This window comes from Mobula hypostoma, chromosome 17 (assembly GCF_963921235.1).
Source record: "Mobula hypostoma chromosome 17, sMobHyp1.1, whole genome shotgun sequence".
Lineage (NCBI taxonomy): Eukaryota > Metazoa > Chordata > Chondrichthyes > Myliobatiformes > Myliobatidae > Mobula > Mobula hypostoma.
In genome coordinates, this window is record NC_086113.1 from 1,269,872 (window position 1) to 1,286,159 (window position 16,288).

Here is a 16,288-nt window from a genome sequence, read left to right on the forward strand (position 1 = left end):
TATAAGGAGTAAAAAAGACAAGAGTAGGTATTGGACTGCTGAAAAACAATGCTGGAGAGGTAGTAATGGGGGACAAGGACCAGGTAGATGGAATGAATTTAAGTATTTTGCACCATTCTTCACTGTGGAAGACACTAGCAGTATGTGAGTGTGTGTTGGGGGCAGAAGAATGTGAAGTTGCCATTACTAGGAAGAAGGTGCTTGGGAAGCTGATAAGTCACTGGACCAGTTGGACTATTCCCCAGGGTTCTAAAAGATGTGACTGCAAAGATTGTGGAGCCATTAGTAATGAGCTTTCAACAATCACTAGATTCTGGAATGGTTCCGGTGGAATGGAAAATTGCAAATGTCACTCCAGTCTTTAAGAAGGTAGGGAGACTGAAGAAAGGAAATTATAGGCCAGTTAGCCTGACCTCAGTGGCTGGGAAGATGTTGGAGTCTATTGTTAAGGTGGTGTTTTGGGGTACTTGGAGCACACATTAAAATTGGCCCTAGTCAGCACAGGGAAAATCTCAATGGAAAATCTTGCCTGACAGATCTGCTGGAATTCTTTGAGGAAGTAATAAGTAGGATAGAGAAAGGAGAATTGGTTGATGTTGTGTACTTGGATTTTCAGAAGGCCTTTGACAAGGTGCCACACATGAGGCTGCTTAACAAGCTACGAGCCCGTGGTATTACAGGAAAGATTCGAGCATGGATAAAGCAGTGGCTGATTGGCAGGAGGCAAAGAGAGGGAAGAAATGAGCCTTTTCTGATTGGCTGCTGGTGACTACTGATGTGCTGCAGGGATCAGTGTTAGGACCACTTAATTTTACATTGTATGTCAATGATTGGGTGATGGAATTGGTGGCTTTGTGGCCAAGTTTGCAGATGATACAGAAATAGGTGGAAGCATAAGGGTAATGTTGAAGCTGGGAGATGGTAGAAGTCCTTGGACAGATTAGGAGAAAGGGCAAAGAAGCTGAAAATGGAATGCAGAGTGGGAAAGTATATGGTCATGCACGTTGTTAGAAGGAATAAAAGTGTAGACTATTTTCTAAGTGGAGAAAAAATTCAAAAATCCAAGGTGCAAAGTGACTTAGGAGTCCTTGTGCAGAATTCCCTAAAGGTTAATTTTCAGGTTGATTGGTGGTAAGGAAGGTAAATGCAATGTTAGCATTCATTTGGAGAAGACTAGAATATAAAAGCAAGGATATAATGCTGAGACTTTGTAAAACACTGATGAGGTGTCACCCGTGCAGTTTTGAGCCCCTTAAGAAAAGATGGGCTGAAATTGGAGAAGATTGAGAGGAGGTTCTCAGGAATGATTCTGGCAATGAAAGGCTTATTGTATGAGATGCGATTGACAGCTCTGGGCCTCTTCTCACTGGAATTCCAAAGAATGAGGGGTGGCCTCACTGAAACCTATCAAATGTTGAATGGCCTCGAGAGAGTGGATGAGGAGAGAATGTTCCTTTGCTGGGAGAGGCTGACCAGAGATACAGCCTCAGAATAGAGGGACATCAATTTAGAACAGAGATGTGGAGAGAGTGGTGAATCTGTGGAATTCATTGTCACAGGCAGCTGTGAAGGCCAAGTCTTTATGTATATTTAAGGTAGGAGTTGATAGGTTCTTGATTAGTCAGGGCATGAAAGGTTATGGGAAGAAGGCGGAAGATTGGGGTTGAAAAGGAAAATGGATTGCCCATGATGAAATGATGGAGCAGACTCGATGAGCTTAATTCTCCTCCGAAGTCTTAGGTTCTCAACTGAACTAAACTGAACACTCCTGGCTCATTTAATATTTAGGTACTTGATATTCTCTGTGTTGTTCACTTGCTTTTTGCTGTTTGCGTGATTTGTTTTTTCGTGCATTGGGTGTTTGATGTTTTCTTTGAGTGGGTTCCATGGTGTTTCTTTGTTTTGTTACTGCCTGTGGAAGTCGAATCTCAGGGTTGTATACATACTTTGTACTTTGGAGCATTGAATCTTCGAACACCACAAAATTTAAAATTGGTGCAGTGCATTGATGAGAAGGTCCCTGAGTGGTTGTTGATGGACAAGTGGAGGGGCTTGCCCATGCAGGATGGTGTTGTACTGGAAGGGTAATTAGTGTAAGAATCTGTCATTGACAATTGTCTCCAGATTTTGACATATCTGAGAAGAGATTTCCTTTATTTCAGCTACGGAAAAAGATAATTTCCCCTCACATTTCCATCTTTGAACATGACACATTTTTTCCCCTCTGGAATTTGAATCAGAATGGTTTTGTCTGCCAGCACCACTCTCTGGATATTCCCCATGAAGAGGTTTTGTTTAGAAATGAAAAGGAGAGTAATTAGTTTTTTCAATTTAATCCTTTCCGTCTATGGTCACCTTCAGTTCAGTTCTTTCGGATGCATGAAGATTTGTCTAATGGTTTTATCTGCTGGAATGGATCAGCACTTGCCCGCCAAAATTGTCAAACAGATTGTATTCTGTGCTGTTTGTGTTACAGTTCATAGCAACTTGTGCTCATCTATCCCTTCCAGGGTCCAAGCTTGCTTTTCCAAACTGGATGCTGGTTTTGAAACGCTTTAGTTGTGCTGTGGGGCTTTGGGCAGGTGGGGCTGGTCAGCCTTGGGTGGCGGATCACCCAGGGGAAGGAAAACTGATTTTTAGACCTCCGCTGCCTTGCGGCCAGACCCACCCACGGGGAAGGCTTCGGGAGTAAACCCCGAGGAAGAAATCTGCAGCCGGGATCCCTAAGGTAGTTCGATGTTGTTTACAACTTCACTCTGGCAACCTCTGTGACGACACTGATGCTAAACTATATTGGCATTTGCCCTTCCATTGGACTACATCAGTGACTTTGAGAGGGGAACCCACTGTATGGGGCAACAGCTGGTTCTTCAAATCTTCCCTCCCAGGTTTGTACCCTGGAGAGGACACAGTCCACCAGAGGCGCAAACCCATGATCCCCTGGGATCGATGGCTGCTGACTACTACTAGTGGTGATGCCGTCCCAGGCCTGCACCCTTCGGCCCTCACTTGTTCAGGATTGGTTTCTTGGCGACTGTAATGGTAGGGTGTGAGATACGATGCGGTCTCTGCCTCAGCGCCGCATATGACTCAGTTTTCAAGCGACAGATCTGTACTAGATCTGTCATTTAGCACCACAGTCATGCTAAACAGGACGACCATTCCTTGCCCGTGCGTAACCTACTGCCATGAGTCTTGGTGAGACTGGAGTTGATGTTCAAACGGTTACTTCCACTCACCTTTATGTCAGTGTGCTAGCATCTCTGGTGGCTCTGTACATCTGGTGAGACAAGACGCACCCAGGAATTGTGTTGGAGGAGTCAGGCCCATGGCCTGTATGTACACAGTGCCAGCCAATGGTATGTCTGTTCCGTGGCACGTCTGCCACAATGGCCGCATCAGTCCCCAAGTATCTCCAGCCTCCTCTGCACAACCTCCCAGTTCGCACAGAATTCCGACAGCAGTTCCAGTTCCAGCACTCGTGATGTCACCGCACCAAGGAGCCGAGAGTCCCAAATCCCTGGCTTAATCTACTTGTAAACAATTAAATTCAGATTTTAGCAAAGATGATGAACTTGGATCTGCAGCCTCACACCAGGAGCTCAGCAAGAAAGAAATATTCAGCACAATCACGTAATTTCTCTGAAGTGCGAAACAGAGTATCTCTGAACTGCAAGCCAGGCGGCTTGGACTTTATTTCTGAGGCATTTTTACATTTGTAAGAACAGTTGGAGACGGGGAAGTTAGGGGTCAGTTTCGTGTTTCAGGACAGGGATGTGAGGGAATTGGAGGACAGGCTGTATTTTAAGTCTCTGCTCTGCATTTGAAGGCCAGCGATGTGGACGTGATTGGATCACGTCATCAGAGAGTCTGGGAGGAATGGGAGCAACACACATAAAAGTTGCTGGTGAACGCAGCAGGCCAGGCAGCATCTGTAGGAAGAGGAGCGGTCGACGTTTCAGGCTGAGACCCTTCGTCAGGACTAACTGAAGGAAGAGTGAGTAAGGGATTTGAAAGTTGGAGGGGGAGGGGGAGATCCTGGATTTTGGATCTCCCCCTCCCCCTCCAACTTTCAAATCCCTTACTCACTCTTCCTTCAGTTAGTCCTGACGAAGGATCTCGGCCTGAAACGTCGACCGCACCTCTTCCTAGAGATGCTGCCTGGCCTGCTGCGTTCACCAGCAACTTTTATTTGTGTTGCTTGAATTTCCAGCATCTGCAGAATTCCTGTTGTCTGGGAGGAATGGGGTTGTTTCACCGTTGCTTGTTGCATTCTGTGTTCTGAGCATTGTGGGCAGGTTATATTGACCCCAGAATGTGGCAGACGACACATTTCACTATGTTTTGATGTACTGGTGACAAATATATCCGAATCTTCTGTCTCGTATCTTAACAAAACCACATCTTGCTGATCACTGAGCCTGTGCTTAGTGGTGAGTGTTTGCTGTAACTGAGTATCGTGCAGTAATTTGTGGAAATTTAATTACAATCATTAGGATGAAGTAGATGACCTCATCAACAAGCGTAATAAGATACGTAACAAGCTTCATGCTGCAGCTCAGGATTTCACCTCAGAAGTTGACGTGGTGCCCGTCAGAGATCGTGTCAACGTTCTGAAGGTCAGAGTTTCAGCTATTTTCAACCATCACATTATTTTAGTGCTAAGTTTTCAGTTCTGTGTGAGGTAAAAGTCAAATTTAATAGTTATTGGAAATGGTCATTGTTACTGCAATCAGTTTCATTGGTCTTGTTCTGTGAACATGTAAATGGGAAAATGTCTGTGTGCAGACAGCATTACACATCTGTTTTATGTAATACAGTAGATCAGTTTCAGGGATTGCACAGTGCAAGATGAGATAATTTATTTCCTTGTTTTCTTATTTTCCCCACACGGTTTGACCTGCAGAAGTGAAATGAGGTAATCCCAGCACCTAAAGCTACACTGGGTTAGATTGTCACAGTGACAAGCCATTCGTGTCCTTCCAGCTGCTAATGAGAATAGCCTTCTCAGAGTCTCCTGTGAGGAGCTGATCGTGTCTTTCAGTGGGAATGCGATGACTTCTCTAAGTGAAAGTGGGACAAGCTCCAATTCCTACTGAATTCTCCAGTTCCAGTTCACTGTGATAAAGTAACGTATTTCTTGAGGTTGATGGACTGGGTCCCTTTGGGACGTGAGCAGATGTAAAAGGAACTTTGATCAGAATCAGGTTTATTATCAGACGTGTCATGAAATTTGTTGCTTTGTAGCGACAGTATAGTGTAATACATAAAAAATTACTGTAAGGTGGAGAGAAGATAGAAATCTACAGCACAAGATGCGATAAGAAATACTAAAGAAGTAGTGCAAAAAGAGAGCAAATACTGAGGTAGTGTTCATGAGTTGATTGTCCGTTCAGAAATCTGATGGCAGAGGGGAAGAAGCTGTTCCTGAAACATTGAGTGTGTGTTTTCAGGTTTCTGTACCTCCTTGTTGGTGGCAATGAGAAGAGGACATGTCCTGGGTGGTGTGGGTCAGTAATGATGGATGTATCTCCATTACCTCCTCCCTGATGGTCACAATGAGAAGAGGACATGTCCTGGGTGGTGGGGGTCAGTAATGATGGATGTATCTCCATTACCTCCTCCCTGATGGTCACAATGAGAAGAGGTCATGTCCTGGGTGGTGGGGGTCAGTAATGATGGATGTATCTCCATTACCTCCTCCCTGACCATCACAATGAGAAGAGGACATGTCCTGGGTGGTGTGGGTCAGTAATGATGGATGTATCTCCATTACCTCCTCCCTGATGGTCACAATGAGAAGAGGACATGTCCTGGGTGGTGTGGGTCAGTAATGATGGATGTATCTCCTGTACCTCCTCCCTGACCATCACAATGAGAAGAGGACATGTCCTGGGTGGTGGGGGTCAGTAATGATGGATGTATCTCCTGTACCTCCTCCCTGATGGTCGCAATGAGAAGAGGACATGTCCTGGGTGGTGGGGGTCAGTAATGATGGATGTATCTCCTGTACCTCCTCCCTGACCATCACAATGAGAAGAGGACATGTCCTGGGTGGTGGGGGTCAGTAATGATGGATGTATCTCCATTACCTCCTCCCTGATGGTCACAATGAGAAGAGGACATGTCCTGGGTGGTGGGGGTCAGTAATGATGGATGTATCTCCATTACCTCCTCCCTGATGGTCACAATGAGAAGAGGACATGTCCTGGGTGGTGGGGGTCAGTAATGATGGATGTATCTCCATTACCTCCTCCCTGACCGTCACAATGAGAAGAGGACATGTCCTGGGTGGTGGGGGTCAGTAATGATGGATGTATCTCCTGTACCTCCTCCCTGATGGTCACAATGAGAAGAGGACATGTCCTGGGTGGTGGGGGTCAGTAATGATGGATGTATCTCCATTACCTCCTCCCTGATGGTCACAATGAGAAGAGGACATGTCCTGGGTGGTGGGGGTCAGTAATGATGGATGTATCTCCATTACCTCCTCCCTGATGGTCACAATGAGAAGAGGACATGTCCTGGGTGGTGGGGGTCAGTAATGATGGATGTATCTCCTGTACCTCCTCCCTGACCATCACAATGAGAAGAGGACATGTCCTGGGTGGTGGGGGTCTGCAGTGAAGAATGCCATTTTTTGAGGCATGGGCTTTTGAAGATGCCCTCAATGCTGGGGAAGCTAGTGTCCATGAGTTTACAGCCATCTGTAGCTTTTTCCAGTCCTGTGCACGGGCAGCTCTATACCAGGTGATGGTACAACCAGTTAGTATGCTCTCTACGGTACATCTGTAGAAGTTTGTGAGAGACTTTGGTAACTTACCAAATTTCCTCAAATTCCTAATGAAATATAGCTGCTGTCGTGCCAGCTTCGTAATTGCGTCAATATGTTGGGCCCAGGGTAGATCCTCAGAGATGTTGACACCCATAAACTTGCAGCTGATCCCTCTCCAACCTCACAATGACAACTGGTATGTGTTCTCATAGCTTCCCCTTCCTGAAGTTCACAATCAATTCCTTGGGCTTAATGATGTTGAGTACAAGGTTGTTTCAACACCACCCAACCAGCTGATCTATCTGACTCCCGTACGCTGCCTCATCACCATCTGAGATTAGTTTGGTGTTTGAGTGTATTAGCAATAATATGTTTGAGAATTCAGTATTAAACAAAATCTGACCCGTCTTCCTGTCGGGTGGTTCCCTGTGGACCACAGTGCTGTCACCAACAATGCCTGCGATTCTAACCTCTCAACTATGACAGTTAATGGAAAATGTATGCAAACCAGAAACTTCGCCGATTGTTTACGTGTACTTACATAAACCTCAACAAGCAAGTGATAATAGTGCTGCACCTGCCCATGCACCACCTCCCTCACCTCCATTCAGGACCCCAAATGGTCTTTCCAGGTGAGGCGACACTTCACCTGTAAATCTGCTGGGGTGGTCTGTAGTGTGCAGTGCTCCCGCTGTGGGCTTCTCTGTATTAGTGACGTCCGAATAAGTTGGAGGGCTGCTTCATTGAGCACCTCAGCACCATCTGCCGCAAGTGAGATTTCCTGGTGGCCAAAGATTTTAATTCTCCATCATTTTGTGTGTGTGTGTAACTTTGAGTGATAAAACGTACTGTTGTAGCGGGCTGAACCACTGAATTGGTGAGGCACTGCCATTCTCATGAGATCTGTTGAAGGTTCTCTGCCCAAAATGTTGTCTATTTAGACCACACGATGTAGGAGCAGAATCAGGCCATTCAGCCCATCGAATCTGCTTTGCCTTTCCATCAGGGTTGACTTATTATCCCCCTCAACCCCATTCTCTAGCCTTCTCCCCATAACCTTTGACACCCTGCTAATCAAGAACCTATCAACCTCTGCTTTAAATATATTTAATGAGTTGACCTCCATAGCCGTCTATGACAATGAATTCCACAGATTCACCATTCTCTGGCTAAAGAAATTCCTCCTCATCTCTGCTCCAAATGGATGTCCCTCGATTCTGAGGCTGTGTCCTCTGGTCCTAGACTTGCCCACCATAGCAAACATCCTCTCCATGTCCAGTCTATCTAGCCTTTCAATATTTGCTCATTTTCAGTGAGATTTCTCCCCCCCCCCCCACCATTCTTCTAAACTCCAGCATGTACGGGCCTGAAGCCATCAAAAGCTGCTCATGTTAACCCTTTCATTCCCGATCATTCTTGTAAACCTCCTCTGAACCCTCTCCAATGTCAGCACATCTCTTAGATAAGGGGATAAACTGGTTACATGCTTGCTTTTTAATAGTTGAGGTCATATATTTTCCAAAGTAGGCTGTTGTTCTTTTGAGTAAAAACAGAGGTGTGAAATTGATGACTGTAGTGTAATGACTCCTCTGTATCTGTCACTAGTGTTTAACTTGCACTTTGAGCTCTGTCTACGGCCCGTATGAGAGCGTGCACAGCTCGGACACGATGTTCGATCAGTTTATTGAGCGGAGAGACAGGATGTTGCAGGAGTCCAACAACAGGAGGGCTAGAACAGTCAAATCTCTGCAGATGCTCTCGGGGTGGTTTGGTAACACTGCGAAGGTAAGCTTGTGGTTCATGTTCTCAGCTGCAACAATTTGCTGCTCTGCTTTGCATTTAATTTCTTCCTAATTTGTAAATCATTGTAAGAACAAGCATTGTTCCACTGATTCTTGGGTTGTAGATTTGTGTTTGTTCATTGATTAGTTGAGATTTTGTACAGAATGGGCTCTTCTGGCCCTTTGAGCCACGCCATTCAGCAACCCCTGATTTAATTCTGGCCTAATCGCGGAATAAATTACACTTCACCATCCGGTACCTCTTTGGGTTACGCAAAGACATCGGAGCACCTGAGGAATCCCACACCATCATGGGCAGAACGTACAACCTCCTTTCAGGCAACACTGGGAATTGAATCTGGGGCACCCGTACTGCAGAACATTGTGCTAATCACTACACTACTGGGCCACCCTACCTGGAGCTTTGCAAACTTACAGAATGCTACAGCATAGAAACAGGACCTTCGGCCTATCTATTCCGTGCTGAACTGTTATTATGCCTCGTCCCACTGGCCGTACGCCTCCCACCCATGCACCTACCAAATTTTGCTTAAACGTTGCAATCAAACCCGCATCCACCATTTCCATTGGCAGCTCGTTCCAATCTCTCACCATCCTCTGAAGGAGATCCCCTTAAACATTTACCTTTCAATCTTAACCCATGACCTCCAGTTCTAGTCTCATTCAACCTCAGTGGAAAAAGCCTGCTTGCATTTACCCTACCTGTACCCAAATTCAGAGCATGGTGTTTTGATTTGAGTTACAATGATGTGGGAAAATGGGGGATAACCAGAAGACAATTTTCAGGGCACTGCTTCGGGCAAAACCTCCTAACTGTTGAAGCATCGGTGGGTGAGGAGAAGTAGATGTTCAAAGCTTCTCTTGGTTGCAAAATCTGGATAGAACATTAAATTAGAAAACATCTTACCTGAACAGTCACGTTTTATGGAGGGCTGCTGGGCTTGGCGAGTTCCTGCAGCACATTGTACGCTGCTCATGACTTGACAGTAACTCATTTTCTGTACAAACCATGGTAAAGTGTGGTAGCTGATCACGATATCCCTGCCTATTGAGGGCCAACCTGAAGGTAGTTTATATAATATACTTACTTACGATTATATAATGTTGGCAGAGCAGATTCAGTAGACAAACTGCCTAATTATGCTCCTATCTTATGGTCTAATATAGCATATATTTGCTTTACATCTCGCTCACCGTAATCATGGTCATCTCACAGTGTGAGCGGTCTCAATCACCGTAATCACGGCCCTGCTGTCGTGTGAGCGATCTCGCTCACCGTAATCACAGTCATCTCACCGTGTGAGCAGTCAGTGTGTTGGCTTGTTTTTTTTTTGGTTCTCCTCTTTCAACGTGCCTCTTCTATACTATCTACAAGTGTGAGGCTGTAGTCGGCCCCCTTTCCTGCTGCCTCTCCCCTGAATTCTGCACTCTTCTCTTTCTCGTTACTCTGCTCTTCATCTGTTGCATCTTCTGATATTGGCAATGTGGGTGACCACGGATGTTTGCTCCAGCTTGTGTATTGAGGCGTAAGCATGTGAACATTTTAAGTTAAAAATATCATTGGTGTTAACTTGTATATTTTACAGGTACATTGTTGGCGAGTCTTGACCAGGGTTCCAATCTGTTTTTATGCTGTGGTTGAGTACCATTGAGCAAAGAGTCTGTTGACTCCAGACTGGGAACTCCTGGAGAGATGCGACACCAATTTTCCTCATAACTGAAATTCATTTTCCAAATACAAAGTATTTAAAGTACTAGAAATCTGTAATGAAAACAGGAAATTTTGGCTGTGGTTGAGAGGAAGAACCATTCATGTTTCAGATTGATGGTTCTTTTCTCTTTGTCAGTGATACCTGTCCTGCTGAGAGTGTTCAGTATTGTGTTTTAACATTCGTAAATAAGTTTATTATTGTCTCATGTACTGAGATGCAGTGAAAATCTTGTCTTGGATGCTGTCCATACACATCAAATCATTACACACTGCATTGAGCTAGAACAAGGTAAAACTATAACAGGGCTGAATAATACTTAGAGAGTACGTGCAGTGTAGATTGACAAAGTCATAATGAGATAGATTGCTAGAAGAGTATATCTTATCATACTCGGGGATCGTTGAATAGACTTAGATAATTAGAAACTGAATACAGTGGATTCCAGTTAATTGGACCAACAGTTAATCAGGGCATCCACTTATTTGAGACAACTCTTCAAGAACAAAATCTAATCAAGAAAATAGCTGCGATTGCCTTTGTATATTTGGGCCACTCTGCCACTTAATTGGGGCTGGAGACGGTTGCTGAACATTTTGTAACTAGCAACACACATCAAAGTTGCTGGTGAACGCAGCAGGCCAGGCAGCATCTCTAGGAAGAGGTACAGTCGATGTTTCAGGCCGAGACCCTTCGTCAGGACTTCTTCCTAGAGCCTTCGTCTGTACCTCTTCCTACAGATGGTGCCTGGCCTGCTGCGTTCACCAGCAACTTTGATGTGTGTTGCTTGAATTTCCAGCATCTGCAGAATTTCTGTTGTTTTGAGTTTTTAACTAGCGTCTGTTTGCACATTTGTGTGGCCGTTATGAGTGGACATTTTTTTCAATAGCATCAGTTGCGTGTGTGTTCGAAAGCAGCCACTTTTGGCAGTGATGGTTGGCAAAGAAATAAGCAGTAAGAATTCCAAATTGTTTTGCTCAAGTATTCCGGCTTGGAAATGCCAGTGTAATGCCCTGGTTTATATCTTTACTGTTATGCTGTAGGCGTTTCATTCAGCAGTACTGTAAGAGCAGTCTGTTTGTTGGGTTATTGTTGAAGATGAGGGATGATCAGCAATGTGTGCCATCCAATTAGGATGGTGCAACTTGGGGGGTGGGGAGGTTTTTCTGGCGAGGGACACTGAGGTTGGTCTTGGAGCTTTTGTTCGATGGGAGATGAAGAGAGAAGACGCTGGGGAGAACCGGTGGTAGGATACGACCCAGCAGGAGACCCATTTGTTCGAGGTGGATTACGAGCGACGGTCGGAAGGTGGTGTGTGCTTTCATGCAGATCGAAGGTCCAGCGCGTGAGTGACAGAGGAATTCAAGATGAGCCCCAACTTGTGCACATTGACTGTGTAATTATAATGGACCCTTTTTTTCCCCTTTGCTTTACTAACCCTTTAGTTAAGTAAGTTTCATAAATATTCCTTTAATCGTATGTAGTGTGCCATCTGTTATTTCTTGGCAGTGAGTTGTAACAGGGTGGCAAAGTACACAGCATCCACACAAACCGGGGTTTGAGGTGTGAGAGTCATCTCAATCTCACGGGTTTAGCGGGACCAGAGTGTGTCTTACCAAGACTTGTGCAGCCAAGGAAAACAACAGTGTTTCACCAGAAACACTCATTAGCTACTTACTAAATCTCTTACTAGCTTTTCCTTCAGTTAGTCCTGATGAAGGGTCTCGGCCCGAAACGTCGACTGTACCTCTTCCTACAGATGCTGCCTGGCCTGCTGCGTTCACGAGCAGCTTTGATGTGTGTTGCTTGAAATTCCAGCATCTGCACATTTCCTCGTGTTTGTGTTTCACCAGAAATAGCTGGGAGGAAAAAGAAATGATTTCACTATGTCAAGTTAGGGACTACAAAGAATTTGAAGATATCGAATTACTTTGAAGGTAACATCTTGAATGTTATGATTAAAATGAGGAATTGGAGGACGCAGTCATCAACAGCGTTGTCTGAAGGCAGCCCATTATCTGCGCTGTTCATTTACAGTCAAAAGAATGCAAAGAAGATGATTTCCTCCATCGATAACTATTAGGAACTAATATGGTTGTGTAGTACTGTAGTAGTACTGGCAGTGTTCTAATTTGTTCTGTATTTCATTTAAATACATAATTTGTTACTCATCTTGTCTTTTTTGTACATTTTTAACTATTTTTATGAAACCAGCTGATTGGAACAGTTGCATTATGGGGCCAAGATGTACTGGTCCTGAGTAACGGGAATCCACTGTATGTAATTTTGACAGTTTTTTTGTACAAGGCTTTAATAATTTATATGTATATAAAAATACAGATATTAGAATTGTAGAGACTTCAGTGAATCCCATAAGACAGACAAGCAGGAATAGGCTATTCTGCCCATCAAGTGTCCATAGTACTAGCTGTAGGTGATTTGTGTCTTTAGTTCTGTTTGCTGAAGTTTCACTCATTGGTTTAAGTGTTTTCAGTGGGCCCTGCAACTACAAATGAGTTTTGTTGTCTTCTCTAGTTTTTTGAGCTGGACTCTGGAGATTCCTGGCCCTTGGGGGAAGACAGTAAAAGTCTCAAGATTTTGCTGGATGAAGCGGAACGGGACGTAGACAAAGAAATTGAAATGTTCATCCCAGTAGGTTCATAACTTGTTGCTATTTGCAAAATATACTTTATTTTTTGGTATTTATGTACAAAAATCAAATAGACTGATCTTACTGAGCTGGCTTTTCCGTAAGACATAGGAGCAGAATTAGGCCATTTGGCCCATCGAGTCTGCTCTGTCATTCCATCATGACTGACTTATTATCCATCTCAACATTATTCTTTTTAGAACATAGAAATCTACAGCACATTACAGGCCCTTCAGCCCACAATGTTGTTCTGACCATGTAACCTATGCTAGAAACTGCCTAGAATTTCCCTAGTGCATAGCCCTCTATTTTTCTAAGCTCCGTGTACCTATCTAAGAGTCTCTTAATAGACCCTGCTGTATCCACCTCCACTACCATCACTGGCAGTGCATTCCACACACCCACCACTCTGTGTGGAAAAACTTACCGGCATCCCCTCTGTGCCAACTTCCAAGCACCTTAAAACTATGCCCTCTCATGTTAGACATTTCAGCCCTGGGAAAAAGCCTCTGGCTTTTTGAACTCCATCTGCCACTTCTCAGCCCAGTTTTGCATCCTATCGATGTCCTGCTGTAACCTCTGACAACACTTCAGACTGTCCATAATACCCCCCAACCTTTGTGTCATCAGCGAACTTACTAACCCACCCTTCGACTTACCTCCAGGTTATTTATAAAAATCTGAAAGAGTAGGGGTCCCAGAACAGACCCCTGCAGAACACCACTGGTCACCGACCTCCAGGCAGAATATGATCCATCTACAACCACCCTTTGCCTTCTGTGGGCAAGCCAATTCTGGACCCACAAAGCAAGGTCTCCTTGGATCCCATGCCTCCTTACTTTCTCAGTAAGCCTGGTATGGGGTACCTTATCATATGCCTTGCTGAAATCCATATACACTAAATCCACTGTGCTACCTTCCTCAATGTGTTTTGTTATATCCTCCGAGGATTCAAACAGGCTCGTAAGGCATGACCTGTCCTTGACAAAGCCATGCTGACTATCCGTAATCAGATGATGTCTCTCCTAAAGCTCATAAATCCTGCCTCTCAGGATCTCCTCCAGCAACTTGCCCACCACTGAAGTAAGACTCACTGGTCTATAGTTTCCTGGGTTATCGCTAATCCTTTTCTTGAATAAGGGAACAACATCCGCAACCCTCCAATCCTCCGGTACTTCTCCTGTCCATATCAGTGATGCAAAGATCATCACTAGAGGCTCAGCAATCTCCTCCATTGCTTCCCACAGTAGCCTAGGGTATATCTCATCCAGACCCGGTGACTTATCTAACTTAATGCTTTTCAAAAGCTCCAGCACATCCTCTTTCTTTAAGTCTATATGCTCAAACGATTCAGTCTGCTGTAAGTCATCCCCACAATTGCCAAGGTCTTTTTCCCTGATGAATACTGAAGCAAAGTATTCATTAAGTACCTCCGCTACCTCGTCCGGCTTCATGCACACGTTTCCACTCTCACTCCTGATTGGTCCTAATCTCTCACGGCTCAATCTCTTGCTCTTCACATACTTGTAGAATGCCTTGGGGTTTTCCTTAATTCTGCTCACCAAGGCCTTCTAGTTCTCCTAATTTCATTCTTAAGCTCCTTCCTGGCAACCTTGTAATTTTCTAGAACTCTAATTAGTACTTGGTTTCTTGAACCTTTCAGAAGGTTTTCTTTTCTTACTTAGATTTTCTACATCCTTTGTACACCATGGTTCTTTTACCCTACCATCCTTTCCTTGCCTCAATGGAACATACCTATGCAGAACTCCATGCAAATGTTCCCTAAACATTTGCCACATTTGTGCTGTGCATTTCCCGGAGAACATCTGCCCCCAATTTATGTTCCCAAGTTCCTGCTTAATAGCATCATATTTCCCCCACCCCAATTAAATGTTTTCACAAATTGTCTGCTCCTATCCCTCTCCAGCGCTATGATAAAGGAGATAGAGTTGTGATCACTGCCTCCAAAATGCTCTCCCACCGAGAGATCTGACACTTGATCAGTTTCATTTCCCAATACCAGATCAAGTACCAACTTCCCTCTAGTTGGTTTATCTACATCAGAAAACCTTCCTGAACACACCTAACTAACTCCACCCCATCTAAACCCTTTGCTCTAAGGAAATGCCAGTCAGTATTAGTAAAGTTAAAATCACCCATCACAACAACCCTATTGTTATTGCACCATTCCAGAATCTGCCTCCCTATCTGCTCCTCGATGTCCCTAGTGGGTGGTCTATAAAAACACTCAGTAGAATTATTGCCCCCTTCCTGTTTCGACTTATACCCACAGTGACTCAGTAGATAATCCCTCCATGACTTCCTTCTTTTCTGCAGCTGTGACACTATCCCTGATTAGCAAAGCCATGCCCCCACCTCTTTTGCCTCCCTCCCCTGTCGTTTTTGAAACATCTAAACCCTGGCAAACTCAACAGCCATTCCTGCCCCTGAGACATCCAAGTCTCTGTAATGGCCACAATGCCATAGTTCCATGTATTGATCCACACTCTTTAAGTTTGTCTGCCTTGTTTATGATACACTTTGCATTAAAATAGACACATCTCAAACCATCAGGCTGAGTGCTTCTTTGCTCTATCATCTGCCTATTTTTCCTCAAAAACTCCCTACAAGATGTCTCTACTTGTGTGCCAACCACTCAATCCTCTGCCTCTTCACTTCAGTTTTCACTCCCCTGCAAATCTAGTTTAAACCCTCCCCAATAGCATTAGTAAATCTCTTTCCCAGGATATTGGTCCCCCTTGGATTGAGGTGCAACCTATCCTTTTTGTACAGGTCACACCTGCCCCAGAAGAGATCCCAATGATCCAGGAAGTTGAATCCCTGCCCCCTGCTCCAATCCTTCAGCCACGTATTTATCCTCCACCTCACTCTATTCCTATCCTCATTGTCGTGTGGTACAGGCAGCAATCCCGAGACTACTATCCCTGAGGTCCTGCTTCTCAGCTTCCTTCCTAACTCCCTGTATTCTGCTTTCAGTGACCTCCTTCCATTTCCTACCTATGTCGTTGGTGCCAATATGTACCACGGCCTCTGGCTGCTCACCCTCTATTTCAGGATATTGTGGACACGTTCAGAAACATCAGGAACTCTGGCACCTGGGAGGCAAACTACCATCCTTGTTTCTTTTTCCCAACATCAGATTCGCCTATCTGTCCCCCTAACTATAGAGTCCCCAATTACAGCTGCCATCCTGTTCCATTCCCTACCTTTCTGAGTCACAGGGCCAGACTCAGTGCCAGAGGCACAGCCACTGTTGCCTCCCCCAGGAAATTTGCCCCCCACCCCCCAACAGTACTCAAAATTGTTAAGGGGGCAGCCACAGGGGTGCTTT

General features: G+C 44.7%; 1 protein-coding gene across 1 annotated transcript in view; it reads left to right on the plus strand.

The window, feature by feature from the left end:
* LOC134357664 (serine/threonine-protein kinase 31-like) overlaps positions 1–16,288 on the plus strand; it is a 136,775-nt gene that overhangs the window by 69,674 nt on the left and 50,813 nt on the right. The window contains exons 9-11 of the mRNA XM_063069284.1: positions 4,497–4,619; positions 8,381–8,560; positions 12,822–12,938. Coding sequence (XP_062925354.1) covers positions 4,497–4,619; positions 8,381–8,560; positions 12,822–12,938 — 420 coding nt within the window. The remainder of the gene's footprint in view (positions 1–4,496; positions 4,620–8,380; positions 8,561–12,821; positions 12,939–16,288) is intronic.